This window comes from Phacochoerus africanus, chromosome 10 (genome assembly GCF_016906955.1).
Source record: "Phacochoerus africanus isolate WHEZ1 chromosome 10, ROS_Pafr_v1, whole genome shotgun sequence".
NCBI classification, from domain to species: Eukaryota; Metazoa; Chordata; class Mammalia; order Artiodactyla; family Suidae; genus Phacochoerus; species Phacochoerus africanus.
The window spans coordinates 112501702-112527058 of NC_062553.1; the positions used below are offsets into that span (position 1 = coordinate 112501702).

Consider the following 25357-nt stretch of genomic DNA (forward strand, 5'->3'; position numbering starts at 1 on the left):
TGTAATTATGGAAGCAAGAAGTGTTAAGAAACCTTGGGAGGAAGATGTGTGAGGCAGAGAAGGATTCACCCAAGATCTTGTGCCCTGTAGTCTAACTCTGATTAACCAGAGCCTAAAGTTTGAAAATCTGGGTCCAGTGATATTTAGAGAACAGTACACTGGATTTAGAGGAGGAAGTTCTCTAGAAGATTTGAGTGTTAGTATCTATGTCAGGAAGTTCCCTCAAACCACTCCAGGTTCAATGATGTGCTAAGAGGACTCACAGGACTCAGCATATAGTCATATGGTGATGATTTCAGTGAAGGGATACAAAGCAAAATCTGCAAAGGGAAAAGGTGTTACAGTAATGAGAACAGTAATACCCATCTCATAGAATTGTCATGAGGGTAAAATAAAATATTCATAGAAATGTACATTGCTGTACAAATACTAGTAGTTAACAAGATTTCTTTACTGTCAAGCCAAGGAATGTACCATACACTGAAATCAGAAGAGGAAGAACAATCAGATGGGGCAGGAAAGAACACTACCGTTTTTAAGCACTTTCTGTAACACACGGTGCTAGATACTTGACACATGTTTTCATCCATGTTCATAAACACCCAAAGCAGTAGCTGGCAGTATACCCATTTTTCAAGGAAGGAAACTGAGGCTCAGAAAGAAGTAACTTGTCCTAAGTTTTATCCTTCTGACTCTAAAATTTGTGCTCTGTCTACTCCAAGATTTCCCAAATAATCTCACATCATAGGTATTATTCTGAAATCCTAATAATAACTATGAGATAATAACAAGGAAGAAATATCTGGAGTTCCCGCTGTAACTCAGAGGGTTAAGAATCCGGCTAAGATCCATGAGGATGTGGGTTTGATCCTTGGCCTTGCTCTGTGGGTTAAGGATCCAGCATTGCCGTGAGCCGTGGTGTAGGTCACAGATGCAGCTCAGATCCTGCATTGCTGTGGCTGAGGCGTAGGCTGGGAACTCCATATGCCATGGATGTGGCCCTAATAAGCAAAAAAAAAAAAAAAAAAAGTCATTCCTTACAATCCAAATTCAGCAGTGTTACCAGGCATCTCATTAGTGATACTTTTCAGATAAAAGGAAAATTAACAGTGATGAACTGATCAATGCTATTGAGCCTCATTTGTCTGGTACAAAAAGTTGGGTTGAACAGTTGCATGTAAATAAAAATAGATACAGGTAGAGACGCTAAAATAGAAAGTCTTTTTATACATATGCTACTAGTTTGGGAAGACTTTCACCTAAAATAGGTTTAAGTGCCCCTTAATGCTGTGCCTGACACTGTGCTGTAATGTGTAGCATGTGAAGAGAGAGTGATGCTTTGCAGCTGTCTGACAGTAATGGCCCTTTCTTACTTTGCAGCCTGTGAAACCACAGTGGAGCTCTTGTTTGACAGTGTTATACATCTAGGCTGTAAACCATACCTGGACAGCCAACGAGCTGCATGTAGATGTCGCTACCAAGAAAAAACTGATCTTTAAAGAAGATGCTGACAGGTGGTGACAACAGCTGAGGACAGAAGAACTAACCTTTGACAAAGAACTGATGCTTTTACGGCATAATGCTGCCTTATTTTTGTGAAAGGATTATTTTAAGACCTTATTTTGACATTAAAACTTCAAACTAAAGAAGTAAATGGAGATATCTTCCTGGACATTGCTGCCTTAGGGTGCCACATTGTCTTGACCAATCTCAGAAAGAGGTGCATGTTAAGTGGAGAAGTTCTTAAAAGAAAACGTCCGTAACTCAGTTTTCACAACCGTGTTAACCAAGAAGTAAGGTCAAGTGTAAGATTCATTGTAAGGTATGTTCAATATTATCTTATTTGGAAATAAGGGAAATCTTCACTTAGAAGTATGTATGTTTACTGTAAAATTTAAAATACACATTTATGCCTGGAAATAACTGACTTTATTTTTTTCTCTCTTTTAACACATACTGATTTTCCACTTCCCATTGAGCATGTGAACAAGTCACACCTCTATCAATGAGGACTATCTACAAGAACAAGGACATGGCTGTTTCTCATGTAAAATTGGAACAATCTGCTGGGATCTGTTAGGAAGCAAAGCTGGGATATCTAGGTATTAATGTAATGTACCTAGAAAGCGAACAAAATTCGGAAGCATAGTCATTCCCTTTTTATGAATCACTCATGACAAATGTCATAACTTGCTATGACTTTTGCCAAAATTGGAGAAGAAAAAGGATTTAATGAGACCAATGAAGTGTTGTTTAGCATGCACATCAGGGCATTATGTGCTGTTATGCTTTGGTGTTTATTCCCTAGTACTTGCTCTTCATAGTAGATTCTCAGATAATTTTAAAAGACTAAACCTTTTACTAATAGCCTTAATAAAGATTGTTCTTGGAGTTCCTGCTGTAGCACTGCAGGTTAAGGATCCGGTGCTGTCTCTGCAGTGGCTCAGGTCGATGCTGAGGCACGGTCTTGATTACCATTGGGTGCAATGAGTTAAGGACCTGGCGTTACAGCTGTGGCGTGGGTTGCAGCTATGGCTCAGATTTCACCCCTGGCCTGGGAACTCCATATGCCATGGGTGTGGGGGAAAAAAATTGTTCTTGATATTGTTGTGGAGTCAAAAGGGATGGAAAAGCGAGATACAGGAGTTCCCTTCGTGGCGCAGTGGTTAACGAACCTGACTAGGAACCATGAGGTTGCGGGTTCGGTCCCTGGCCTTGCTCAGTGGGTTAAAGGATCTGGCGTTGCCGTGAGCTGTGGTGTAGGTTGCAGACGCGGCTCGGATCCCCTGTTGCTGTGGCTCTGGCGTAGGCTGGTGGCTACAGCTCCGATTAGACCCCTAGCCTGGGAACCTCCATATGCTGCAGGAGCGGCCCAAGAAATGGCAAAAAGACAAAAAAAAAAAAGAAAGAAAGAAAAGCGAGATACAAAGAACTATCTTTTACAGAGTTCTCATTTACATTGAAAATTATTAACAGATGTTTAAGAGCTAATCCAGAACTTCAACTGGCTCTGAAAATGTCTGTTGAGTGTTGAACGCTTTTCAGCCCCTAGGAAAGCTCAGCTACGTTCCTCCATCATTCTTTGCTTACCACTGGCTGTTGATGTTCCCTAGCCCAGGATCCTTAGCCATGTATATCTCTTGGGTAACCTGTGGCCAAAGTTCCTAAGACGAACTGCTTGGAAAGTCAGAGAAAGACAATACCAAGCGTAGTGGCAAAGGCGGACATCCTTGTCTTGTTCCTGATCTCAGTGGGAATTCTTTCAGCTTTTCACCATTGAGAATGATGTTCACTGTGGGTTTGTCATATGTGGCCTTTATTATGTTGAGGTAGGTTCCCCCTATGCTCAGTTTCTGAAGGGTTTTTATCAGAAATGAGTGTTGGATTTTGTCAAAGGCTTTTTCTGTGTCTATTGAGAGGATCATATGGTTTTTATTCTTCAGTTTGTTAATGTGGTGTATCACACTGATTGATTTGCAGATATTGAAGAACCCTTGCATCCCGGGGCTAAATCCCACTTGATCATGATGTACAATCCTTTTAATGTATTGTTGGATGCGGAAAGACAAAACCAAGAGAAGTAGCTCTTCTTAAATCCTTACAGGCAGAGCTGAAAAGAACAGAAAATATGTACTGAAAAAAAGAATCACATTGCTAACTTTGAATATATGTCACTGCTGAGAACCTGATGGCTTCCCAAAGTGATGGTGGCAAGTATTTTGGTAGTAGATGTATCCTCCACTCCCAAGGCATATGGAGGTTCCCAGGCTAGGGGTCTAATCGGAGCTGTAGCCACCGGCCTATGCCAGAGCCACAGCAATGCGGGATCCGAATTGCATCTGTGACCTACACCACAACGCTGGATCCTTAACCCACTGAGCAAGGCCAGGGATTGAACCTGCAACCTCATGGTTCCTAGTTGGATTCATTAACTACTGCGCCACGATGGGAACTCCTAGATATGTCTTCTATTAGACAAGGCAGGTGAGCAACCCTCATGGCTAAGTGAGCAACCTGGACTCCAATTGAAATACTTGATCAGGTATAACTTTAAACTTATAATAAATTCATGGATTTTCTTGGCAGCATTGGCTTTCTTGAGAACAAAGAATGTCTTTGTAAAATATATAATCCATGGTTATAAAGTATGTACAAAAATCAAAAGTATGTTGGAAAAAACATAAATACCACACTCTCTAAGAGGATTACGAAAAAAAAAAAGTCAAAACTGTTCATGTTCAGATTTATGAAATCTTATCTAGGAATAATTTTAGACTTAGAGAAAAGTTGCAAAGATAGTATAGAGGCTTCTTCTATATTCCTTACCCCTAATGTTAACATTTGACATACATGAAGCATTTGTTAAGAAACCGCTATCAGTAACTCCTGTTAACAAAACCAGACGTTTTCTTTTTAATTGTCTCTCTAGGATCGCACTCGCAGCATATGGAAGTTCACAAGCGAGGGGTTGAATCAGAGCTGCAGCTCTTGACCTACACCACACCCACAACAATGCAGGATCCAAGCTCGCATCTGCCACCTACACCACAGCTCACAGCTACACTGGATCCTTAACTCGTTGAGCGAGGCCAGGTATCGAACCTGCTTCCTCATGGATATTAGTCAGGTTCGTTACCCATGAGCCATGAAAGGAACTCTGGACTTTATTCAGTTTTAACGAATTGGTTTTTATGGCTGCACCTACAGCATATGTAAGTTCCTGAGCCAGGGATTGAATTTGAGCCACAGCTCCAATCCCAGCTGCTACCGTCGGGTTCTTAGCCCACTGAGCCACAGCGGGAGCTCTGATACTAGACTTTATTTGGATTCCACTAGTCTTTCCATTAATGTCATTTTCCTTTTTCTTTTCCAGGATCCACTCTAGGATACCACAGTGCAGTTAGTTAGCATGTCTAATTAGCCCCTGGTGTGTGACAGTTTCTCCATCTTTCCTTGTTTTCATAACCTTGACAGTTCTAGGAGTACTAATCAGGTGTTTTGTAGAATGTCCCTCAACTTGAGTTAATCTGATGTTTTCCTCATGTTTGGACTAGGGATATGGACGGCTAGGAAGAAAGTCACAGAAGTAGAGTTTTCATCAGGGAGTTCCCATCATGGTGCAGCAGAAACGAATCTGACTAGTAACCATGGGAGGAGGTGGGTTCCATCCCTGGCCTTGCTCAGTGGGTTAAGGATCTGGCATTGCTGTGCCAGAGGATCCCTCATTGCTGTGGCTGTGGTCTAGGCTGGCAGCTATAGCTCTGATTAGACCGCTAGCCTGGGAACTTCCATATGCCACAGGGGCGGCCCTAAAAGGCAAAAAAAAAAAAAAAAAAGGAGTTCTCATCAAATCATAAGGTCATAAGGATAGTTGAATGCTATCAACTTGATGTCTTAACTCTGGACACTTAGCTAAGGGAGTGTCTATTAGTTTTCTCCACCATAAACTTACTATTTTTCCTGTTCCATGCTTCTCTTCCTTGGAAGCCAGTCAGCAAGTCCAGTCATGGGAGGTGAGGGGTAAGCAAGATTATATTCTGCTTCCCAGCGAGGGGAGTATATCTAGATGTAGTAGTTAAAATTCGTGTTGCCCCAGCCACCCGCCCATTCATTATTTTACCAACATGGGCTCGTGTATATTTCTTTTATATGGTGGGTAATATTTACACATCATTCCAGCTTGGCTGTTGGGAGTTATGTCAGGTTGGCTCTTCTGCCTCTTTGACATGTACCATCCTTTTGACTTTTGAGCATCTCCGTGCTTTCTGCTGTAAAAGTAGGAGAGTTGCTTCAGGTGCATCTTATATATCCCCAGCCCTAGAATCAGCCTCTTCTCAAAGGTTTTTGTTAATGAAGAATGTTTTCTAATGGAATTTAGAAACCAAGACCTGGGTACTGGCTGTGCTTGTTTCTACTGGGGTGCGACTGCCTCTAGACTCTTCCAGCAAACAGAGCAGGGTTAGCTGGGAAACCCTAACCCTAAAACAGACACATATTTCCATATGTTAACCCATGTACATGTACAAATCTATAATTATTTCCATATGTGTATATATATTACTATTTTCACTAGAATTCTGTATGACATCATACTTAGATTTTTTTTTTGGTCGTTTTTTGCCTTTTCTAGGGCCGCTCCTATGACATACGGAGGTTCCCAGGCTAGGGGTCTAATCGGAGCTGTAGCCACTGGCCCACACCAGAGCCACAGCAATGTCAGATCCGAGCTGTGTCTGCCAGCCTATGTCACAGCCACTACAGATCCAGGCCATGTCTGTGACCTGTGCCATAGAGCTTGAGGTAACACCATATCCTTAACCCACTGAGTGAAGCCAGAGATAAAACCTGCATTCTATGGATACTCGTCAGGTTCTTAATCCACTGAGCCACAGTGGGAACTCCTTTATTTATTTATTTATTTTTGTCTTTTTAAAGGCTGCACTAGAGGCATATGGAGATTCCCAGACTAGGGGTCCAATCAGAGCTGTAGCTGCTGGCCTACATCACAGCCACAGCAACACCAGATCCGAGCCGCATCTGCAACCTACACCACAGATCAGATCCAGGCAATGTCGGATCCTTAACCCACTGAGAAAGGCCAGGGATTGAACCCACAACCTCATGGTTCCTAGTAGGATTTGTTTCCACTGTGCCATAAATAAATAAATAAATAAATAAGCAAATAAATTTCTCTTGTGGCTTAGCAGGTTAAGGATCTGGTGTTGTCACTGCAGTAGCTTGGGTTGCTGCTGTGGGGTAGGTTTGATCCCTGGCACAGAAACTTCCATGTGCTATGGGTGCAGCAAAAAAAAAAAAAAAAAAAGGCAAATAGAACAAGCTTTCTTTCTGAGACACCCCCCACCCCACTAGACTAGTAGTACTAATTTAAAAGTTGTTTTGTTAGCTTATAACTACTTCCCCTTAAAATGAAAAAGTGGTATTTCTGTCAGTATTTATGTTATCTGGTACAAAACAAGAATGATATCTCACAAAGTGAAGACAATGGACTTTTCTATAAAAATGACTCTTTAGCAGACTGACTACTGATTTGGGGAGTAAAATGAGACATATTAGAGACGATCCTTCCATATATATTACATTGCATTCTTGAAAATTCACAGATACTACTACCTGCAGAATATTCATTCCAGTCTTGTGTAACATCTGGCTGTAATAATTGAAATAGCCGCTTTAGCTGTGGTTTTTCCTCACTGAATTGGTACAACCAGTACATGAAAAAATAAACTGACAGTTCCCAGTAAAACTAAAGGGAGTCTGGTTGTGCCTAAGCAGTAATGAACTCGACTAGTGTCCATGGGGACTTGGGTTCAATTCCTGGCCTCGCTCGGTGGGTTGAGGATCTGGCATTGCTGTGAGCTGTGGTGTAGGTCTCCAGTGCGGCTCGGATCTGGTGTTGCTGTGGTGTGGGCTGGCCTCTGCAGCTCTCCATTTACGCCTAGCCTGGGAGCTTCCATCTGCTGTGGGTTCAGCCCTAAAAAGCAAAAAATTAAAAATTAAAAAAAAAATGTAAAACTGAATCAGCAGTGTCATCTTTGCATACAGGCCACAGTGAAGTTATCCTTTTTTGTCCTGGTCTTATTAGGTTTCCGTAACAGCCTTCGAAGTCTCCTTCCTGACAACTTTATAAATATTTCCTTGTTGGCTCTCAAGTTTTCTTAAGTGGAGGAATCAGAATTATAAAAACTTGGTATTTCTATGATTTATATAGGAAAAAAAACAAGGCTTAGTGGGGGTAAGCACTGAAAAAAAAAGTCAAATTTTTTTTTTTTCAAAATTTAAGCTTTAGAATTATCGCTGAATTTATCTTTATTCCATGTATTTCATTCCTTGGATAGGTAATAGTTGGCTAAGACCTTCAGATTCAGTAAATTCCATAAAAGTGACTATTCATAATGGTAAGAATCAAGCTATCCAGTCAGTTAAGTTTGGTGTTAAAGTATTAAAATAATTAAGATTATTTAATATGGATTATTTTATTATTTTAATATGGATTATTTTAATATGGATTTGCTTTGGATTCTTTTTTTCCTCTTTGAGAAGGAAGAGATTGGTAGCATTCTTTTTTTTGTTTTTAATTTTATTGGAGTCCAGTTGACTTACAATGTTGTGCCTATTTCGTCTATGTCCCACACGTGAGCATGTGGCAGAACCACTGCAGGGCTTGTTAAAATGCGATGGTGGACCCTACCCCCGGCTTCTAATTCAGTAGGTCTGATTCTGTAGGTCTCAAGAGTTTGCATCTCTAGTATGTCCCCAGATGACATTGATACTGCTGGTTCAGAGACCACAGTTTGAGAATGTTTCTAGGTAATCTTTAGTGACTAAAAATAAATGTACTGAAAATTTACTGAGGGCTGGGTATAATCCTAGGAGTTTGCTAGTTACTGTCTCAAAAAATACTGAATAAAGTTTGTCCCCCCTTTACAGAGAATTTGAAGCTGGGAGAGGTTACATTGTTTTACTTGTGTTATGTCTCAAAGGGAATAAAATGGTGGAGCCAGAATTAGAATCTAGGCAGCCTGTTTCCCAATCTCAGTCACTTACCCTTTTTACCTGGGGACTATTAGCTATTGCTTTATTTTTACTTTTTTTGCTTTTTAGGGCCGAACTCATGGCATATGGAGGTTATATGGCTAGAGGTTGAATTGGAGCTACAGCCGCTGACCTGCACCACAGCTCAGGGCAACGCCAGATCCTTAACCCACTGAGCGAGGCCAGGAATCAAACCCGCAACCTCATGGTTACTAGTTGGATTCGTTTCCACTGCACCACCAGGAATTCCTTAGCTATTGCTTTAAAAGGCTAAAATTAAACATTTATAATTGTGAAATAAGTATCCTAATGCTTTGTATTTGTACGTCTTAAGGTAGACAGTATCTTACTTTAAAATACATAACCGTATATGTATAAAAGCAATACAGTGTTGTGAGATACTTGAGGAGAAAAAATAAATTCCTTTCGTCTCCTTTCAGATAAATGGAGGGTCAGCCAATTGAAATTCCACTTCTATATAAGGAGTATTTCTGTATAGAGGAGATACCCTGAAAACTAGGCAGAAGGACAGGAAGCTCTGGTGGTCAGAGAAGTCATTCAAACTGGATAGAGTCCAGAGTGCAGTTGCAGAAACCTGAATCTTATTCAATGGATAAATATTTGTTGAGCTCCTCCTACCTACTAAGCAACTGCTCGGTAATGGGGAAACCGAAAGAAGCCAATTCTGTTTTCAATAAGCTTAAGATGGTGGCAATAAAAATTCATTGAGCTCTTCACAAGCCAGGCATTGTTCTGACTACAGTAGTTTAACTCAATTGTCAAAACCACCGTATGAGGGAGATAATTGATATTCCATGTCTTCGCTGCAGCATGTTACTAAGATAGTGATTTCTGAAATATTTTATGCATATAATGAAATGAACAGCAAATGGCAAAGGGTGAGTAAAATCCTTTGATTTCATACTCTATTCAATGACCAAGTAAGACTTTTTTTTTTTTTTTTTTTTTGCGCGCCCAGGGCAAATGAAAGTTCCTTTGCCAGGGATTCAATCCGAGCTGCAGCTGCAGGCCCAGCCCCTTCAGAGACAACTTGGGATTCTTAACAGCGGGAACTCCCTTAAGCAAGACTTTTCAGCCACAAGTATATGCAGGAAGCTATCCAGTTAGATTTTTATTTTTCTCTCCCAATCCGCTCTACAAACAAAGAGCATTTTAAAGTACTGTAAATCCTTGCAAGTCCTATAACGTAACTCGCACTGGGGAAAAGATTCCACGGGAAACAGGAAAACACAACACCCTGTACCTGAGGGTGTGGAGAAGAGCTAACACTTGGGGCGGAGCTTGAGCGAGCCTTGCTGCCTGCAGGTGCTCTGAAACTGCCTGGGGCCTCCCACCCGGGGTTCTCCCACCCCGGGACCGCCCCTTGGCCTCGGGATAGGAATTGCGGCGTCCCTTAGGCTGGATTCTGCTCTCCAGGCGCCAGGCTAAGAAGACCGCGTCCCCTGCCCTGCTTGGACGCTCTTGCCCCCGCGAACTCCAGGTGAACGAAAGGGGCCTTAACTCAGACGGAGGCACGGCCACCCCCGACTCCCACCCCCACGCTCGGAGCGGGCGGCGGAGGGGGCCGAGGAGGAAGGGGCGGGGGCTGCGGCTCCGGCTGCAGGAAGCAGAAGCCGGTCGCGGCGTCGGTGCTGCGCGTTCCGCTGCGATGAACTCGGCGCTGGACCTCCGCGGGGCAGGTAGGTGCCAAGCGGGCGCTCCGGCGGGATCTGGGGCGCGGGCTCCTCCTGGTTTTGCTGGGTGGCCGAAAGAAGTGGAGGGTCTTAGAGGGAAGCTCTCAGGTCCCTTGGGGGAAGCTCAGCTTTGAGGCTCAGAAAAACAACTAGGGCACCTCGCCGCCGCCTCCTTGCGGTCGCTGGTGGCGGCGCCGGGTGCTGGGGTGTATGTGCCCCGGCCGCCTTTGTCCTCCGGGCGCTGATCTCTTGCCAGGCGTCGGGGCTATTTAACTTTAACTGCGCCTGGTTATATGAAAAGTTGACTTTGGGAAGTAGGATCTTATTTTCTCACTCTTAAGTAAAAAGAAGGGGTTGCCTCCAGTAACAGTGGAGCCCGAGCGGCCCGCCGGAGTGCTGGGGCAGAGGATCCACTCCCCGACCCCGCCACACAGGCTTGCCCTCTCTGAACCTGGAGGCTAAAGCCCGGCCTCGGCGGCTGCACAGCTCCCATCGTTCTCCTGCGTTCAGGAAACGTGCAACTATTTGAGAATTTGAGTTAAAGCCACAACTTTTCTCTACCAAATAATCAACTGCTAAACGCATGCTTTAGAACGTTCTTCCTGGTCACTTACTAATTATATTACCAATAAGTTTTAGAAACTCGGAGCCTGGCCTTTAAATAAAAAAAGAAGCAAGGGTGGTGGGGGGGTTGAAGTGCTGACAGTCAATAGATGCATAGTGCTTTCATTTCAGAGCTTTTTATTTGCCGCACAAAACAAGCCTTGCCCCAGAGGCAAATTGTAGAAGTCTCCATAGTCGTTCAGGAAGTGGCATTACTCTAGACACTCAGTGTAAGGTCCACTGGCCTTTTCCCTTTTGGAACCAGGGGCGAGGCATGGGAAGCCCAGGCAGGAGTCCAGAATGCTCTAGGGACCGCTTGTCACTGTGGATGGTCCCCTCCGTTCTTTTTATCAAGTTCCTTCCCTTTTTCCACTTGCTTCCTTTTCTTTCTCTACCCCGCCCTTTTTCCAGTGTGTTCCAGGCCTGACATGAGTCATTCAATATAAGATTATTAAACAAATTGTTGTTAAGGAATATGGGTAGATCCTCATAGATACTGCGGTCAGTAAAGACGATGACAATAGATACTGAAGAGGTTTGGAGAAATGAACACTTAGTTTAAAAAGGTTTCTGGGCTCTCTCTGGTGGGAGCAATTTTAGCATGGTGACAGGGAGTGCAGGGACTTTGGAAACTGCAGGCTGAACCTGGTCTTTCAGCCCCAACTCCATGGCAGTGACCTTGGACAGCCTGCTGCACTTTCCCTCCCTGCCCCCTTGGGCCTGTCGAGTGAGATAAAGTTATCTAAGTGCCAGGGCACCAACAAATAGTAGCTGGAGACATTATCAAATTAAGGTATGGAGGGGGAAAAAAAAAGTGATTGATTAGTTTTGTAAAAATTAAACTGGTTTAAGGAACAAAGAGGTGGTGGTTGCATTTACGGTGAGAGAAAATTGTTTAAATTGGCGTGGCAAGAAGTGAGAAGAGGTTGAGAGTCTGGTGTACTGATGGACCCATTTTTGATGAGTAGATTGCAGTTTGAACAGGAATTTGTAAATCTGTTACATAGGGTGTCTCCTTCATTAAAATTTATTTTCTCCATGCCAACAAAGCCATTTACCCCTTTAGCCAGTTTGTATTCATGCAGTGTCATGATACTCTAAAGTACACCCACCTTCCTGAAAGCATGTCTGGTGGGTACACGCAGTTTGGTTTTTTTAATTTTTTTTTGTCTTTTTGCCTTTTCTAGGGCTGCTCCCGCAAATATGGAGGTTCCCAGGCTAGGGATCTAATAGGAGCTGTAGCTGCCGGCCTACACCACAGCCACAGCAATGCCAGATCCAAGCCGTGTCTGCGACCTACACCACAGCTCACGGCAACACCGGATCCTTACCCACTGAGCAAGGGCAGGGATCGAACCTGCAACCTCATGGTTCCTAGTTGGATTCGTTTCCACTGTGCCACGACGAGAACTCCTAAACAAATTAATCTTGAGCTACTTAAAACTACCTATCTTTCCTAAATCTGTAAGCTGGGAGCAATATTTGAGACAACTCAGGCACACCACTTTTAAATTACATCCAGCCAGGAGAATCACAAAGCTCCTTCCTCAGCCTATGAAAAAGGAACTTTAAAAAGCCAGCTGAGTGTACCTCTCTAATGCTTTCACCCTAAGAACTTGAGTTAGCTTGGTGACCAGCCACTTGGCATAGTCAGGGACACTTGAAGCTGCCGTACGCTCACTGGCCAACATGGTGCAAAAACTGTGAGAGGTGAGCTGCTGGGTCTGACACCACCTTGGGCCTCGCAGGAGACTCAGTGCTTCCCAACCTGTGCAGGTTCTTGGGAGGTGAAGTAACTGATTGGGTTTCAGACATGGATTTAATGTGTTTAGTCTGAAGATTCTATTTCTTTATTGTATAGTTGGTTTAATGATAAGAAGGTGAGGTTATTAAATGGGGGTAGATCCTGAAATGCTTTTGAAAATGAAAGGAGAGAAAACCCAATACTGCTCAGGGGAGCAGCGTGGGGAATAGGAAGGCACCCCGCTAGACAAGGTGTGTGGACTGAGAGGGCTTCAGGGAAGGGCAGTGGAGGGGGGGTAGGAGAAATCCCAATCGGCACAGCATATGAGTAGGATGCAACCCCAGGAAGAGGAGTGTGTGGAATGAGAAGTATCCCCGGTAGAGTGTTGTGTGAAGTGGGAAGTGTCCCAGCACCAGGGCGGGGAGCAGCATGTGGACCGAAAGTACGCTGGTCTGTTGGCGTGTGTTGCAGGGAGCATTCTGAGCAGAGGAGTTGATGGGCGAGGAGGTGTCCTGGGTAGAGCAGGAGGTAAACTGTGAAGAGCAGTGGGTTCAGAAGGGCAGCATCCTGAGGAGGAGCGGAGTCAGAAGGAAATGTCCCCATAGAGCTGCCTGTGGGGTAGGAAGTGGCCCCGAAGAGCGGCATGCAGGGTAGGAGGTGCTCTGGGGAGAACACAGCGTGTGGAGTAGGAAGCAGGATAGGATGTCTGTGTGGCAGAGCCATATGGGGGGCGGCAAGTGTGCTGGGAAAGCGCTGAGTGCAGGACAGCAGTGTCCCCGGGTCCTGCACTGGTTGGTGCGAGGAATCCTAGTGAAGGGGGGGGGGGGGCGCGATCTTAGTAGGAAACGTTGCGCACAGAGCAGTGTGTAGAGTCGAAGTATCCACAGAGAACACTGTGCAGCAGAAAATCTCTTGGGTCGAGTAGCCTGTGGAGGACAGTGGACCCCGTAGAGCAGTGTGTGGACTAGGAAGTTTCTGGCAGCAGCAGTGAGGGGGGTTAGGAAAGTGTGCAGAGTAGGAAGTGTCCTCCACAGAGCAGCGTGTGCACTAGAAGTGCCCACGTCGAGCAGTGTGCGATGGGAGGTAAGCTGGTCAGGTGGTGTGCGGAGCAGAGTGTCTGGGGTCGAGCAGTGCGTGGTGGTACCAGGAAGAGCAGCGTGTGCAAGAGGAAGTGGCCAGGATCAGTGTCCTGGTATCTGATTGTGTGCAGGAGGAAGTAGCCCTGGGAGAACAGGGTGTGTGGGAGGGGGTATCCTGGGCATCACGCTGTGGACGTGGAGTATCCTTAGTAGGGCAGTGCATTTACTGGGTCCGCATCCCAAGTGGAGGTGTGTCTTGATGGGAAGCATTGCCTTTCCAGGGGTGTGGAGTGGGAAGCATCCAGCAGTGTGGTGTGTGGAGAGGGGGGTCTCATGGTGGACCAGCCTGTGGCGTGGGAAGTACTCTGGGTAGGGCAGTAGGAAATCCCCAGGGGAGCAGCTGTTGGGCAGGGAAGTCCCTGGATAGAGGTAAAGCCAGGATGCATTCCAGTGGCTGCTTTTGACTCCTCATGTTTGTTGGTGTGAGTAAAAATCATCTTGTTAAAATGCAGGTTGTCACCTCTCCCAGGATTCTGGTTCTCTAATTCTGGGTTACGATCCAGGAATCTGCATCTTACCAGGCCAGGAATTGATGCCCAAGGTTAAGAAAAACTGATTGGGACCTATTGGATGGGGAGGGGGAATTCCTTCAGCAGCAGGGTTTGGCTGGGTCTGAACACTGGGTGAATTCCAGGAGTTACAGGCGGACAGTGAGTGATTGGTGAGGGGGCCTGGAGGGGAATTCCCTGTCTCATCTTGTCCTTGTTCCCTGGGTGGATTTTGTCAGTAAGGAGGCATGAAGTTAGGACAATCAAGTGTCAGGGAGAGACTCCTAGGAGAGAGGGGAACATGAGGCTCTTGGCTGGGAGATGATGGGCAGGAGTCTGCCCTTTGGGTCCGCTGTGCTTCCTTCCAAGACCTCAACTGCAAGGTGCATCTTCCCACACTGTTAATATATCTGTTTATTCATTACCTTCTCTCCCCTCGCCTCTTAAGCTGTTATCAGGTAAAAACAGATTCCTGAGTGTATGGGCCCTTTTTGTAGAGGATGCTAGACATTGTGCTGGCCAGTGCAGAGGCCATTGGCCACATGTGGTTATTTAAATTCAAATGAATTAAAAGCTGGCTTCCTCAGTTGCACTAGCCACATTTCGGGTGCACAGGACCACACGTACCAGTGGCTACCCCATGGGACAGCTCAGGTACAGGGAATTCTGTCACTGCAGAAAGTTCTGTTTGCACGGCACTGCTCTGGGGAGTAGAAGGGAATTCAGTGAGGTCTTGGCGGTGGGAAAGTCTGATCACATGTTGGGAGCAGAGGGTCCCCATTTATAGGGTCATGGGTGCACATGTGTCATTCAGGAGACCCAAATCTGAGCCTTTGCCCCTTGCTTTGCTCCACCAAAATGCCTCTTCCAGGCAATAGAGAAATACAGCACCGACCACACTATCTTCAGTTTTCCTGCTTAATTCCTTCTCTGTTTCAGAGAATATTTGCAAAAACACTTTCTGCAATGTAAAGCCATTTCATATTTCATTTGAGCTCCATCACCACGGAGCTGTTAACTCTAGGCATGTTTTGCAATGAATGCATTGGATAATTTTTTCTCCATTCCTCTTTATAATAATCTTTTTGATTTCGCAGGTAAGCATTGGGGGTGAGAAAGAACTGAGTTGTTATAGTTCATTTGGGGTTTTTTTTGTTTTTGCTTTTTAGGGCCACACCCAAGACATATGGAGGTTCCCAGGCTAGGGGTCGAATCAGAGCTACAGCCCCCAGCCTATGCCAGAGCCACAGCAACGCGGGATCCAAGCTGTGTCTGCAACCTACACCACAGCTCACAGCAATGCTGGATCCTTAACCCACTGAGCGAGGCCAGGGATGGAACCCACAACCTCATGGTTACTAGTCCGGTTCGTTAACCACTGAGCCACGAAGAGAACTCCCATTTGTTCATTATTAATAGTACTTTCCCTTCCTTCTCCTTTACCTCTTCTCACATACTTTGACCTTTAACCAAATCAAAAGGAGCTTAGAGTGTGGGCGTCCAGGCAGCCAGGAGTTCCTGATGTGTTTTAAAACCGTATGACAAAAAATACATTAACAAAAACCAACATTTTTTAAATAGGTGAAGAACAAAACATGACGGAAACAGATGCCTTCCCTAAGAGGTAAAAACATGCTCTTTGCTAATCAAGGTCTTATCCTTTGGAGTTCATCCCATAGACATCAAAGCAAGAAAGGAACCTGGGAGGTAGAAAGTAGGACTTTGGTTAGAATGTTGGGTTTTAGCATCTCGAGGGTGGGTTTGTAGAAGTGCAGATTAGTTGCTGCCCCTGGTTGTGAAGAGACCTGGACGAAGATTCAAAATACTGAACAGTTTGGTATGGCAAGAGCCCTGGGCCAGGCCACTGTCCTTGGTTGCTGGATCCTGGAGACCTTGGGGGGAAAGACACCCATGCAGAGGGACTGGGGTGGGTGCCAGGGATGGCTGCTGTTGACCATGGTACAGAAATATTTCAGGACTTTCCTGACCCAAATGGCCAGGAGGCTTTCCCGGGGCACAGGGGCCTGTCTGCCTGGTGGGGGAGGAAGCAGCAGGCCTCCAGCTACTCAACACATTGACCCTGGTCTTGGGGGAGCACATTATTTACTACGACTCAGGCTGATTGCTTTTTAAACTTTCGTAAACAGAGAAATGTTTGATCCAGCAGAAAAATACAAAATGGACCACAAGAGGAGAGGAGTTGCTTTAATCTTCAATCACGAGAGGTTCTTCTGGCACTTAACCCTGCCAGAAAGGCGAGGCACCAGTGCCGACAGAGACAACCTTAAGCGCAGGTAGTGTAGTTTTCTCTCTGTGTCAAGATGGTGAGATATTTAAGTGATAACTATTCATCAAAACTTGTCTGGAGAGTTCCATTGTGGCTCAGTGGGTGAAGGACCTGATGTCATCTCTGTGAGGATGCAGGTTCGATCCCCGGCCTCGCTCAGTGGGTTAAGGATCCAGCGTTGCTGTCTGCTGTGGGGTGGGCCACAGATGCGGCTCGGATCCTGCTCCTGTGGGGCCGTGGCTGTGACGTAGGCCAGCAGTGGCAGCTCTGATTTGATCCCTAGCCTGGGAACCTTCATATGCCACGAGTGCAGCCCTAAAAAGACAAAAGAAACAAAAAAACTTGTCCACACTGATGAAATAACAGAACAAGAGTATTTGAGGATAAACCTCACTTCAGCACAGCCTCCCTTGAGAACTTGCCTGAATTTTCCTCCAAATCCCATTTTATTAAATATTAAGTCTTTGCATTGTAGTAAATATATTTGCATAGTAGATGGCATTATTCTAACTTTAATCAGGAATAAATCCCTACCATGGGTGATCAAGAAAAATCCATCGTCGTATTTGATTTTTCTTTCCCCCTAAAGTCCATTTACATGTCATAAAAATGTTTATTGGTTCCTCAGATAACTAGAGGTATGTGACAACTCTGAATAGCTCATAAGCTAATATCCAGTTTTTCACCAGGTTTTCAGATCTAGGATTTGAAGTAAAATGCTTTAATGATCTTAGAGCTGAAGAATTACTGCTCAAAATCCATGAGGGTAAGTCGTTTTCCTATTCATTTTCCTCTGATGGGACTGAGTAGTTTTTACCTACCCTATGCGTAAAGACAAGTCCAAATAAGTAAAAGTCTTGTCAATTAATGTAGCATGGGTTACAGGTTTTGGTTGTGACTTTCTGATTGTATGTAGCCCACCAGATGTAGAGACCTTTGCAAGGTATTATGCCTCTAAAGTTAGTCTGTATACTACTAGCTCAGTCTGTAACTCTAGAAATGAATGAAATGATCTCGTTTTTTTTTTTTTTTTTTTTTTTTAAGGGCCACACCTGCTGCATATGGAGGTTCCCAGGCTAGGGGTCGAATTGGAGCCACAGCTGCCAGCCTACACCACAGCTACAGCAACACCAGATCCGAGCCATGTCTGCAAACTACACCACAGCTCACGCCAACGCCAGATCCTTAACCCACTGAGCGAGGCCAGGGATCAAAGCCACATGGTTACTAGTCTGATTCGTTTCCACGATGGGAACTCCAGAAGTAATCTTTTCATTTGGCAAATAAAAGCCTAAAACGTAAAGACTACAGACACAGGGCAGTCTTTTTTTTCTTTTTTGCCACACCCTCTCTGGGGCCAAGGATTGAATCCATGCCACAGGAGTGACTCAAGCCATGGCACTAACGCCAGATCCTTAACCTGCTGCACCCACCACCTGGGAACTGAGCAGTCTTTTTTTTTTTCTTTTTTCTTTTTATGGCCAGACCTCCAGCATATGGAAGTTCCCCAGCTAGGGGTCTAATCAGAGCTGCAGCTGCCACCTACACCACAGCCACAGCAGTGCCAGATCCTTAACCCACTGATCAAGGCCAGGGATCAAACCCATACCCTAATGGACACTATGTTGGGTTCTTAACCTGCTGAGCCATAACAGGAACTCCACAAGCAGTCATTTTTTTAATTCATGCCTTGCATACTCAAGTTTTTTACTGTCTTCAAAATACTATTGATTTACATACATTATCTTTTATATATCACTGTATAGCAGAAAAATTAACAACTTACATATATTGTAATAATCACTACATGTCATGGATTTTTAAGTCATTTGCCAACAGACTATGATGGTATTTACATAATTATTTAAACTTTCTTTAGAACTCTTTTTTTAACTTGAAGTATAACCGACATCATATAACATCAGTTTCAGGGGTGCAACATAATGATTTGATACTTGTATACATTAGGAAATGATCACCACAATAAGCTTAGTCACCATCTGTCACCATACATCGTTGCAAAAACTTGATTTCTTGTGAGGACAACATTTTTTTTTTTTTTTGTCTTTTGTCCTTTAAGGGCCACGCTCATGGCATATGGAGGTTCCCAGGCTAGGGGTCTAATTGGAGCTGTAACCATCAGCTTAAGCCAGAGCCACAGCCACACCAGATCTGAGCCGCATCTGCGACCTACACCAAGCTCACGGCAACGCCGGATCCTTAACCCACTGAGCGAGGCCAGGGTTTGAACCCGCAACCCCATGGTTTCTAGTCCAATTCGTTTCCGCTGTGCCACAACGGGAACTCCGAGGAAGACTTTTAAGATTTAGTCTCTTAGCAATTTAAAAATATGTAATACAGTATTATTAACTGTAGTCACTATGCTATATTTCATCCCCACGACTTATTTTATAACTGGCAGTTTATATGTTTTGACCCCCTCACCCATTTTGCCACCCCACCTCCTGCTTGCTTCCCCTGCCCCAACAGCCACCAGTCTCTTCTTTGCGTCTATGTATTTGGTTTTGTTTGTTGGTTTTCTTAGATCCAAGCATAGTGAGATCATACGGTGTTTGTCTCTGACTTATTTCACTTTGCATAATGTCCTCAGGGTCCACCCATGTGTCATAAATGGCAGGGGTTCTTTTTTTCATGATAATCCATTGTATGTATACACATCATGTTTTCTTTATCCATTCATCCATCAGTGGACATTTAGATTGTTTCCTTATCTTGACTATTGTCATAATGTTGCAGTGAACATAAGGGTTCATGTATCTTTTCAAGGTAGTGTTTACATTGTTTTTGGATAAATACCCAGAAGTGGAATTGCTGGATATGGTCGCTCTGTTTTTAATTTCTTGAGGAACCTCATACCACAGTTCTTTAATAATCTGTGTATCATTTCAACTGGCTGGTTACCAGGTTTTCTACTTTGCTTGCTCCTAAGCTTTGGAGGCCGTCAGTCTCTTGTCTTAATATTCTTCCGGGAGCTCTGGGTGCTGTGGACGGACAGTGTGGCTGCCGCCTTCCCTGGAGGTGCAGGGACCCGTGTGGCAGTGTTACGTTGTAGTTGCTGGGTCTTCTCAGTCTGCGCCGAGAAGCTCTCTGCTGATTCAGAGACACTCTTAGTGCCAGAATGACTTGGCTCTTGAAGGGGGTGCCCTGTAATAACCCCGTTAGGTTTTCCATGTCATTATTCTGTGTTTTAGAAAAGCTAACAAAACCTTTTGAAACACTGTTACTTCGAACTTTAATAATTTGGATTTTTAGGGAGTTCCCGTCATGGCTCAGTGGTTAAGGAATCTGCCTAGGAAGCATGAGGTTGCAGGTTCGATCCCTGGCCTCACTCAGCGGGTTAAGGATCCAGCGTTGCCGTGAGCTGTGGTGTAGGTCAAAGACGCAGCTCAGATCTGGTGTTGCTGTGGCTCTGGTGTAGGCCGGCGGCTACAGCTCCCATTTGACCCCGAGCCTGGGAACCTCCATATGCCGCGGGTGCGGCCTTAGAGAAAGGCAAAAATAAATAAATAAATAAATAATTTGGATTTTTAAAAATCAGATACAGTATGGTATAAAGTATTGCTTGATTAAATACTAAATAGATAAGTTGTATTTCATTAGACCTTTTAATATTATAGTAAAAAAATTTTCCTCCTCCCTTAATTATATATATGTATCTTTAATATTAGTCAACTGGATTTTTATACAGAGATAATAACCATCTTATTTTCGTTTCTAAATAACTTTGGGGGGCCTTTATAGCATCAACCGCTAGCCATGTAGATGCCGACTGCTTTTTGTGTGTTTTCCTGAGTCACGGCGAAGGCAACCACATCTACGCATATGATGCCAAAATTGAAATTCAGACACTGACTGGCTTGTTCAAAGGAGACAAGTGTCAGAGCCTGGTTGGAAAACCCAAGATATTTATCATTCAGGTAAGACTGCTCATGTTATAATCGTCACTGTAACGTCCATGCTTCTGTACATGAGATTAGAAAAAATGAAAGACACTTCTGAGAGGAACTTTTTCCAGGAATCATGAGAAAGGCCCTTTTTTGAATCCTGGTGAATCAGTGTCACCATCCGAGCTGTTAATGGTAATTCTTTCTTGACATAAAGATGCGCAATATCTTTATCACTGGTCCCGACTTGGGACTGACTCAGAATCACGAATGTGCTCCTCCCTGGCCCAGCCCGGTGTCGAGGCAGAGCTGCTGGAGAAGGATGTGCTGAGGGAAGGGTGCAGTGTGTGAGGGGCTGTCTGTTCAGACCAGGTTTGGTTCGGGGGTGGGAGAGCTCGCCAGCCTGTGGGAAAGATGTGGGCATAAAGCCTTCTATGCCAAGCTTGCCTCATCCTTCAACGTTTTCCCTTAAGCTAAGATGTGGTCACTGCCACCATTACTGGTATTAGGGATAAAAACACGTGGGGGCCTGAATAACACCATTGGTACCTCAGTAAGGGTTTTGATCGAAAAAGAGAATTCCTGATGTTTCAGAGCTGCAACCCTGTATTTCCAGGAGTGGCACAGAGGCCACAGCCACATTTCACACCCTGCCATGCTTTGGGGGAGGGAATAGGGGGGCTATAAAAAAAGTCCAGGATGACTCCCCGGTTTCTTCCTTGGACAGCTGCATTGGGGTGCATGAGGTGTATCTACATTGGAGATACAGGTCTAGAACCTGTCAGGCAGCCTGGGTCAGAGAAATAAGCTTGGGCGTCATGAGGATGGGACTAGAAGCCACAGCAGCAGATGAATTTCCCCTCATGTCAAGTAGAGCCTAAAAAACGAGTATCAAACAGAACCGAGGGACACTGATGAGGAACGAGCAGAGGAAGGATACCAAGGGGGGGGGGGTTCAGAGAAGCGGGAGAAAAATCACAAACAGTAATGACAGAGGAGTCCTTCATGGAAAAGGCCGTGCCCAGCTCTGTCAGACAAGAAGATTGGAAATAACTCACAGGCCACAAAGGAGGGCAGTGTTTTACCAAGTTATGCTATTGCTCTCTGCCTCAGGTTCTTAATCTGTGAAATAGGGATAAAATAGCACTTCCTCGTGGGATGACTGTGAGGATGAAATGACCTGGCCTAACACACGAAAAACTCCCGAACAGTGCCCAGCACCTGGCATGGCCCCAAAAGGCTGGCTCTTGCTCTCACTGCAGTTGGTTTGGCAAGTGATGGCATCAAGTGTTCCACTTCCGTTTAGAAACACAGTAGAAAATAAGGTCTGAAAATAAGCCTGATAATACTTTGCTATTTTTTTTTTTTATTTTAATGACTGAAAAAAGACAGACCTAAAATCGCAGCTTCTGGAAGAACATTTGTTCTTGCCAGTCTTGTATCTCTCCTCGAACTTGACCTTGGCCTCTCGTCGGGCCTTGCGTTTGAGTTGTTGTTTTTACTCGATGAATTTTATTACATTTATAGTTGTACAATGATCATCACAATCCAGTTTTACAGGATTTCCATCCCACACCCCCAGCGCATCCCCCCACCCCCCAAACTGTCTCCTTTGGAAACCATAAGTTTTTCAAAGTCTATGAGTCAGTAGCTGTTCTGCAAAGAAGTTCATTGTGTCCTTTTTTCAGATTCCACACGCCAGTGATAGCATTGGATGTTGGTGTCTCATTGTCTGACTGACTTCACTTAGCATGATCATTTCTAGGTCCATCCATGTTGCTAAGAATGCCAATATTTCGTTCCTTTTAATGGCTGAGTAATATTCCATTGTGTATATGTACCACCTCTTCTTGATCCATTCCTCTGTCGGTGGACATTTAGGTTGTTTCCGTGTCTTGGCTATTGTAAATAGTGCTGCAGTGAACACTGGAGTACATGTGTAATCCTGATAATACTAAATTAGATTAAGATAGCCCTGTAAAAATAGGATACTAAGGATCTTTATTCAGTAACTCTGAAATTCATCAAAACTGTTTCTTTTAAAGCATATACTTTTTTAACCATTTCAGAATTGATGGATGCCTTTGTAATACTATAGCAGAATCTTAAGTCACTGGATTAAGGTTCCTAGGGCTGCCAGAACAAAGTACAGGCATACCTCACTTTATGGCACTGCAGATATTGCAGTTTTTACATATTGAAGGTTTGCGGAAACCCTGAGTTGAGCAAGTCAGTGGCATTTTTCCACCCGCTTATGCTTCCTTCGTGTCTCTGGGTCCCATTTTGGTAACTTTCATATTTCGGACTTTATTATTATATTCATTATGATGATCTGTGATTAGTGATTTTGACATTACTGTTGCAAAAAGATTATGACTAGCTGAAGGCTTAGGTGATGGTGAGCATTTTTTGCAATAAGGTATATTTTAATTAAGGTCTGTACTTTTTTAGACAATGTTATTGCACACTTAATAGACTACAGTATAGTACAAATGTAACTTTTATATGCACTGGGGAACTAAAATATTTGTGTGACCTTATGGCACTATTTGCTTTGATGCCATGGTCTGGAACCAAACCTTTCGGCTCCCTGAGGTGTGCCTGTAAACAGACTGGGTAGCTTAGACGTCTGAGATCAAGGTGTCAGCAGGGTTTTCTTGAGAGGCCTCTCCTCGACTGGCTGCTTATCCATTAGGTCATCACGTGGTCTTTCCTGTGTGTGTGTGTCCATATCCTCGTCTCTTTATAAAGACACCCGTCATAGTGGAGTAGGGCCTACCAGCAGGAGCTCATTTTACCTGCATTACCGCTTTAAAGACCATATCTCCAAATACAGTCACATTTGAGATACTGGGGGTTAGGACTTAAATATAGTAATGGGGGGGAGGGGAGTAGGCAAAATTCAGCCCACAATAGCCGTTTAAGAATAGAAAGTAATGTTAGCCTTTGTGTGAGTTAGAATAGTGGGTAAGAACTCGAGCCTCTCAAGTGTCATTTTGACATTTAATGATTTACAGCAGCAGCTTGGTGAACAAAACTCAAATCTGGGACTGCATTAACCTGATTAAATAGAAACACTTAGGCAAATCCTATAGCTTTCTTGGTGCTGTGGTGTAGGTAATCCATAAGAAATTTTGAAACCACAGATGCTTACCCCTCAATGACATACCTTTTTTTGGTTTTTGGCCATGCTCGCAACATGTAGAAATTCCCGGGCCAGGGATCGATCCCTCAGCACCTGGGCCACAGCAGTGATGATGCCAGGTCCTTAACCCACTGAGCCACCAGGAAACTCCTACAATGTACCTTTCAATCAACATACTTTGGTATATAGTTGAGGATGCCCATTTTTTTAAGCATTAATATAAGAAAACATAAAAAGGAAGAGTGTCGTCTTTAGTCTGCTCTAAACCTGGATGGATTGTTTCTGAAGTGCCTGTAAAGCGACTTCTGTTCATGTTGCTAGGGAAGCACTGAATGATCTATTCGCTGTCAACACGAAGCATTAGGAAGAACAGGTAAGTAACGGGGGGCACTTGGCTCCTTGTCTTGCAGGCGTGTCGGGGAAACCAGCATGATGTGCCAGTCCTGCCTTTGGATGTCGTGGATCATCAGACAGACAAGCTGGATGCCAACCTAACCCAGGTGGACGCCGCCTCGGTGTACACCCTGCCTGCAGGCGCAGACTTCCTCATGTGTTACTCCGTGGCAGAAGGTGGGGGGGTGTTTAATACAAATGCTATTGGCTTTCTTGGCTTAAGTTCCTGTAAGGTTCACTTGGGCTTGATGGAGGGGAGGGCTTTCTATTGGGACACGTGATTGGGTGGTGCCGTGCTCAGGTTTACAGTGGGTCTCTTTGTGCCATGGGATCAGAGTGATCTTAAAGGTATAAAATAACCTTGCAGAAAAATCCTTCCTGACATCTCCATTAAATCAAGCTGCAAGGATAATTATATTGACTCTGAGCAGCAGAACGCGTCCCTTACTGATGATGGTTGTTACTGTGCTAACACTCCTGGGAAACATTGTTGAAAAATATTTGGCTGACAGTTGTCCTCTGCTCTTGCAGTAAATAGACCTGTATGGAATTAATCTTTTCTCCCACATGGGAAAAAATCAAGATACATTTTAAAACTGTATCATGGGCACATCTTGGACTTTTTAATAGTGTTTTTTCAGTCACAGTAGCTGAAAACTAGAAGACTTGAGTGGCTTCGCCTGTCTTTTTTAGGTTATTATTCTCATCGGGAAACTGTGAACGGCTCCTGGTACATTCAGGATTTGTGCGAGATGCTGGGAAAATTCGGCTCCTCCTTAGAGTTCACAGAACTCCTCACACTGGTGAACAGGAAAGTGTCTCAGCGCCGAGTAGACTTCTGCAAAGACCCAGGTGCGATTGGAAAGAAGCAGGTTCCTTGCTTTGCCTCAATGCTAACTAAAAAGCTGCATTTCTCTCCAAAATCCTAATAAGGCATCCTGGTTTATGTGTCATTCAAAATCGGTTTTCTCTTTTTACATAAAGTAGTATCACTAGGCTGAAGAATTATGGTGTAGGAAGTTAAAACATTTTAAGCTTTAATGAGAATTTTTTAAAAAGTTCATATTGGACATGGTGAAGGGGTTTAATAGACATAGAAAAGAAATCCTCAGGGAGTGCCTATAAATAGAAATTTACAATCATTTGTAATTGCCTTTTGTAGTAAATTTCAGGGTTACTCAAAATATCTTATTTAACTTGTATTTTGTGACTTTTTTATAAAACTGTTTTTAAGGGTTTTTGAAACCTTAAAAATTACTTGTTTTCCCTTAATATTTGAAATTCATGTTTTATTAAATTTTTCTAATTCACATTCGTATATTCATTTGTGTGATTTATAGTAAATATATAAATATAAGTCAAATTCATCTTACATATGAATTGTCAATTTTATATAGGACATTAAC

The 25357-nt window shown here is 44.0% G+C and overlaps 2 protein-coding genes across 3 annotated transcripts in view; both read left to right on the forward strand.

Moving 5' to 3' along the window:
* PLA2G12A (phospholipase A2 group XIIA) overlaps positions 1-1920 on the forward strand; it is a 29092-nt gene extending 27172 nt beyond the window's left edge. The window contains exon 4 of the mRNA XM_047798316.1: positions 1381-1920. Within this exon, the coding sequence (XP_047654272.1) occupies positions 1381-1499 (119 nt within the window). The 3' untranslated portion in view covers positions 1500-1920. The remainder of the gene's footprint in view (positions 1-1380) is intronic.
* CASP6 (caspase 6) lies at positions 1764-25261 on the forward strand. 2 transcript variants are annotated; one of them, XM_047798314.1, is made up of 8 exons: positions 1764-1822; positions 9533-10253; positions 15803-15845; positions 16369-16515; positions 17198-17274; positions 20271-20446; positions 23969-24128; positions 24645-25261. In XM_047798314.1, the coding sequence occupies exons 2-8, from the start codon at positions 10223-10225 to the stop codon at positions 24878-24880; spliced, it is 870 nt and encodes a 289-aa protein (XP_047654270.1). In that variant the 5' UTR covers positions 1764-1822; positions 9533-10222; the 3' UTR covers positions 24881-25261. The 2 variants fall into 2 exon arrangements, with proteins under 2 accessions (XP_047654270.1, XP_047654271.1); XM_047798315.1 differs by having other exon boundaries at positions 1767-1822; positions 9991-10253.
* The last annotated feature ends 96 nt before the right edge of the window (positions 25262-25357 follow it).

What these genes read in the sequence shown, in the direction of transcription:
- CASP6 (XM_047798314.1), top strand. Translation starts at nt 10,223, where the DNA reads ATGAACTCGGCGCTGGACCTCCGCGGGGCAG. An exon ending in GCTGGACCTCCGCGGGGCAG is followed by an intron (nt 10,254 to 15,802) that starts GTAGGTGCCAAG and finishes TTTTTTAAATAG; the next exon opens with GTGAAGAACAAAACATGACG. An exon ending in ACTGCTCAAAATCCATGAGG is followed by an intron (nt 17,275 to 20,270) that starts GTAAGTCGTTTT and finishes GGGCCTTTATAG; the next exon opens with CATCAACCGCTAGCCATGTA.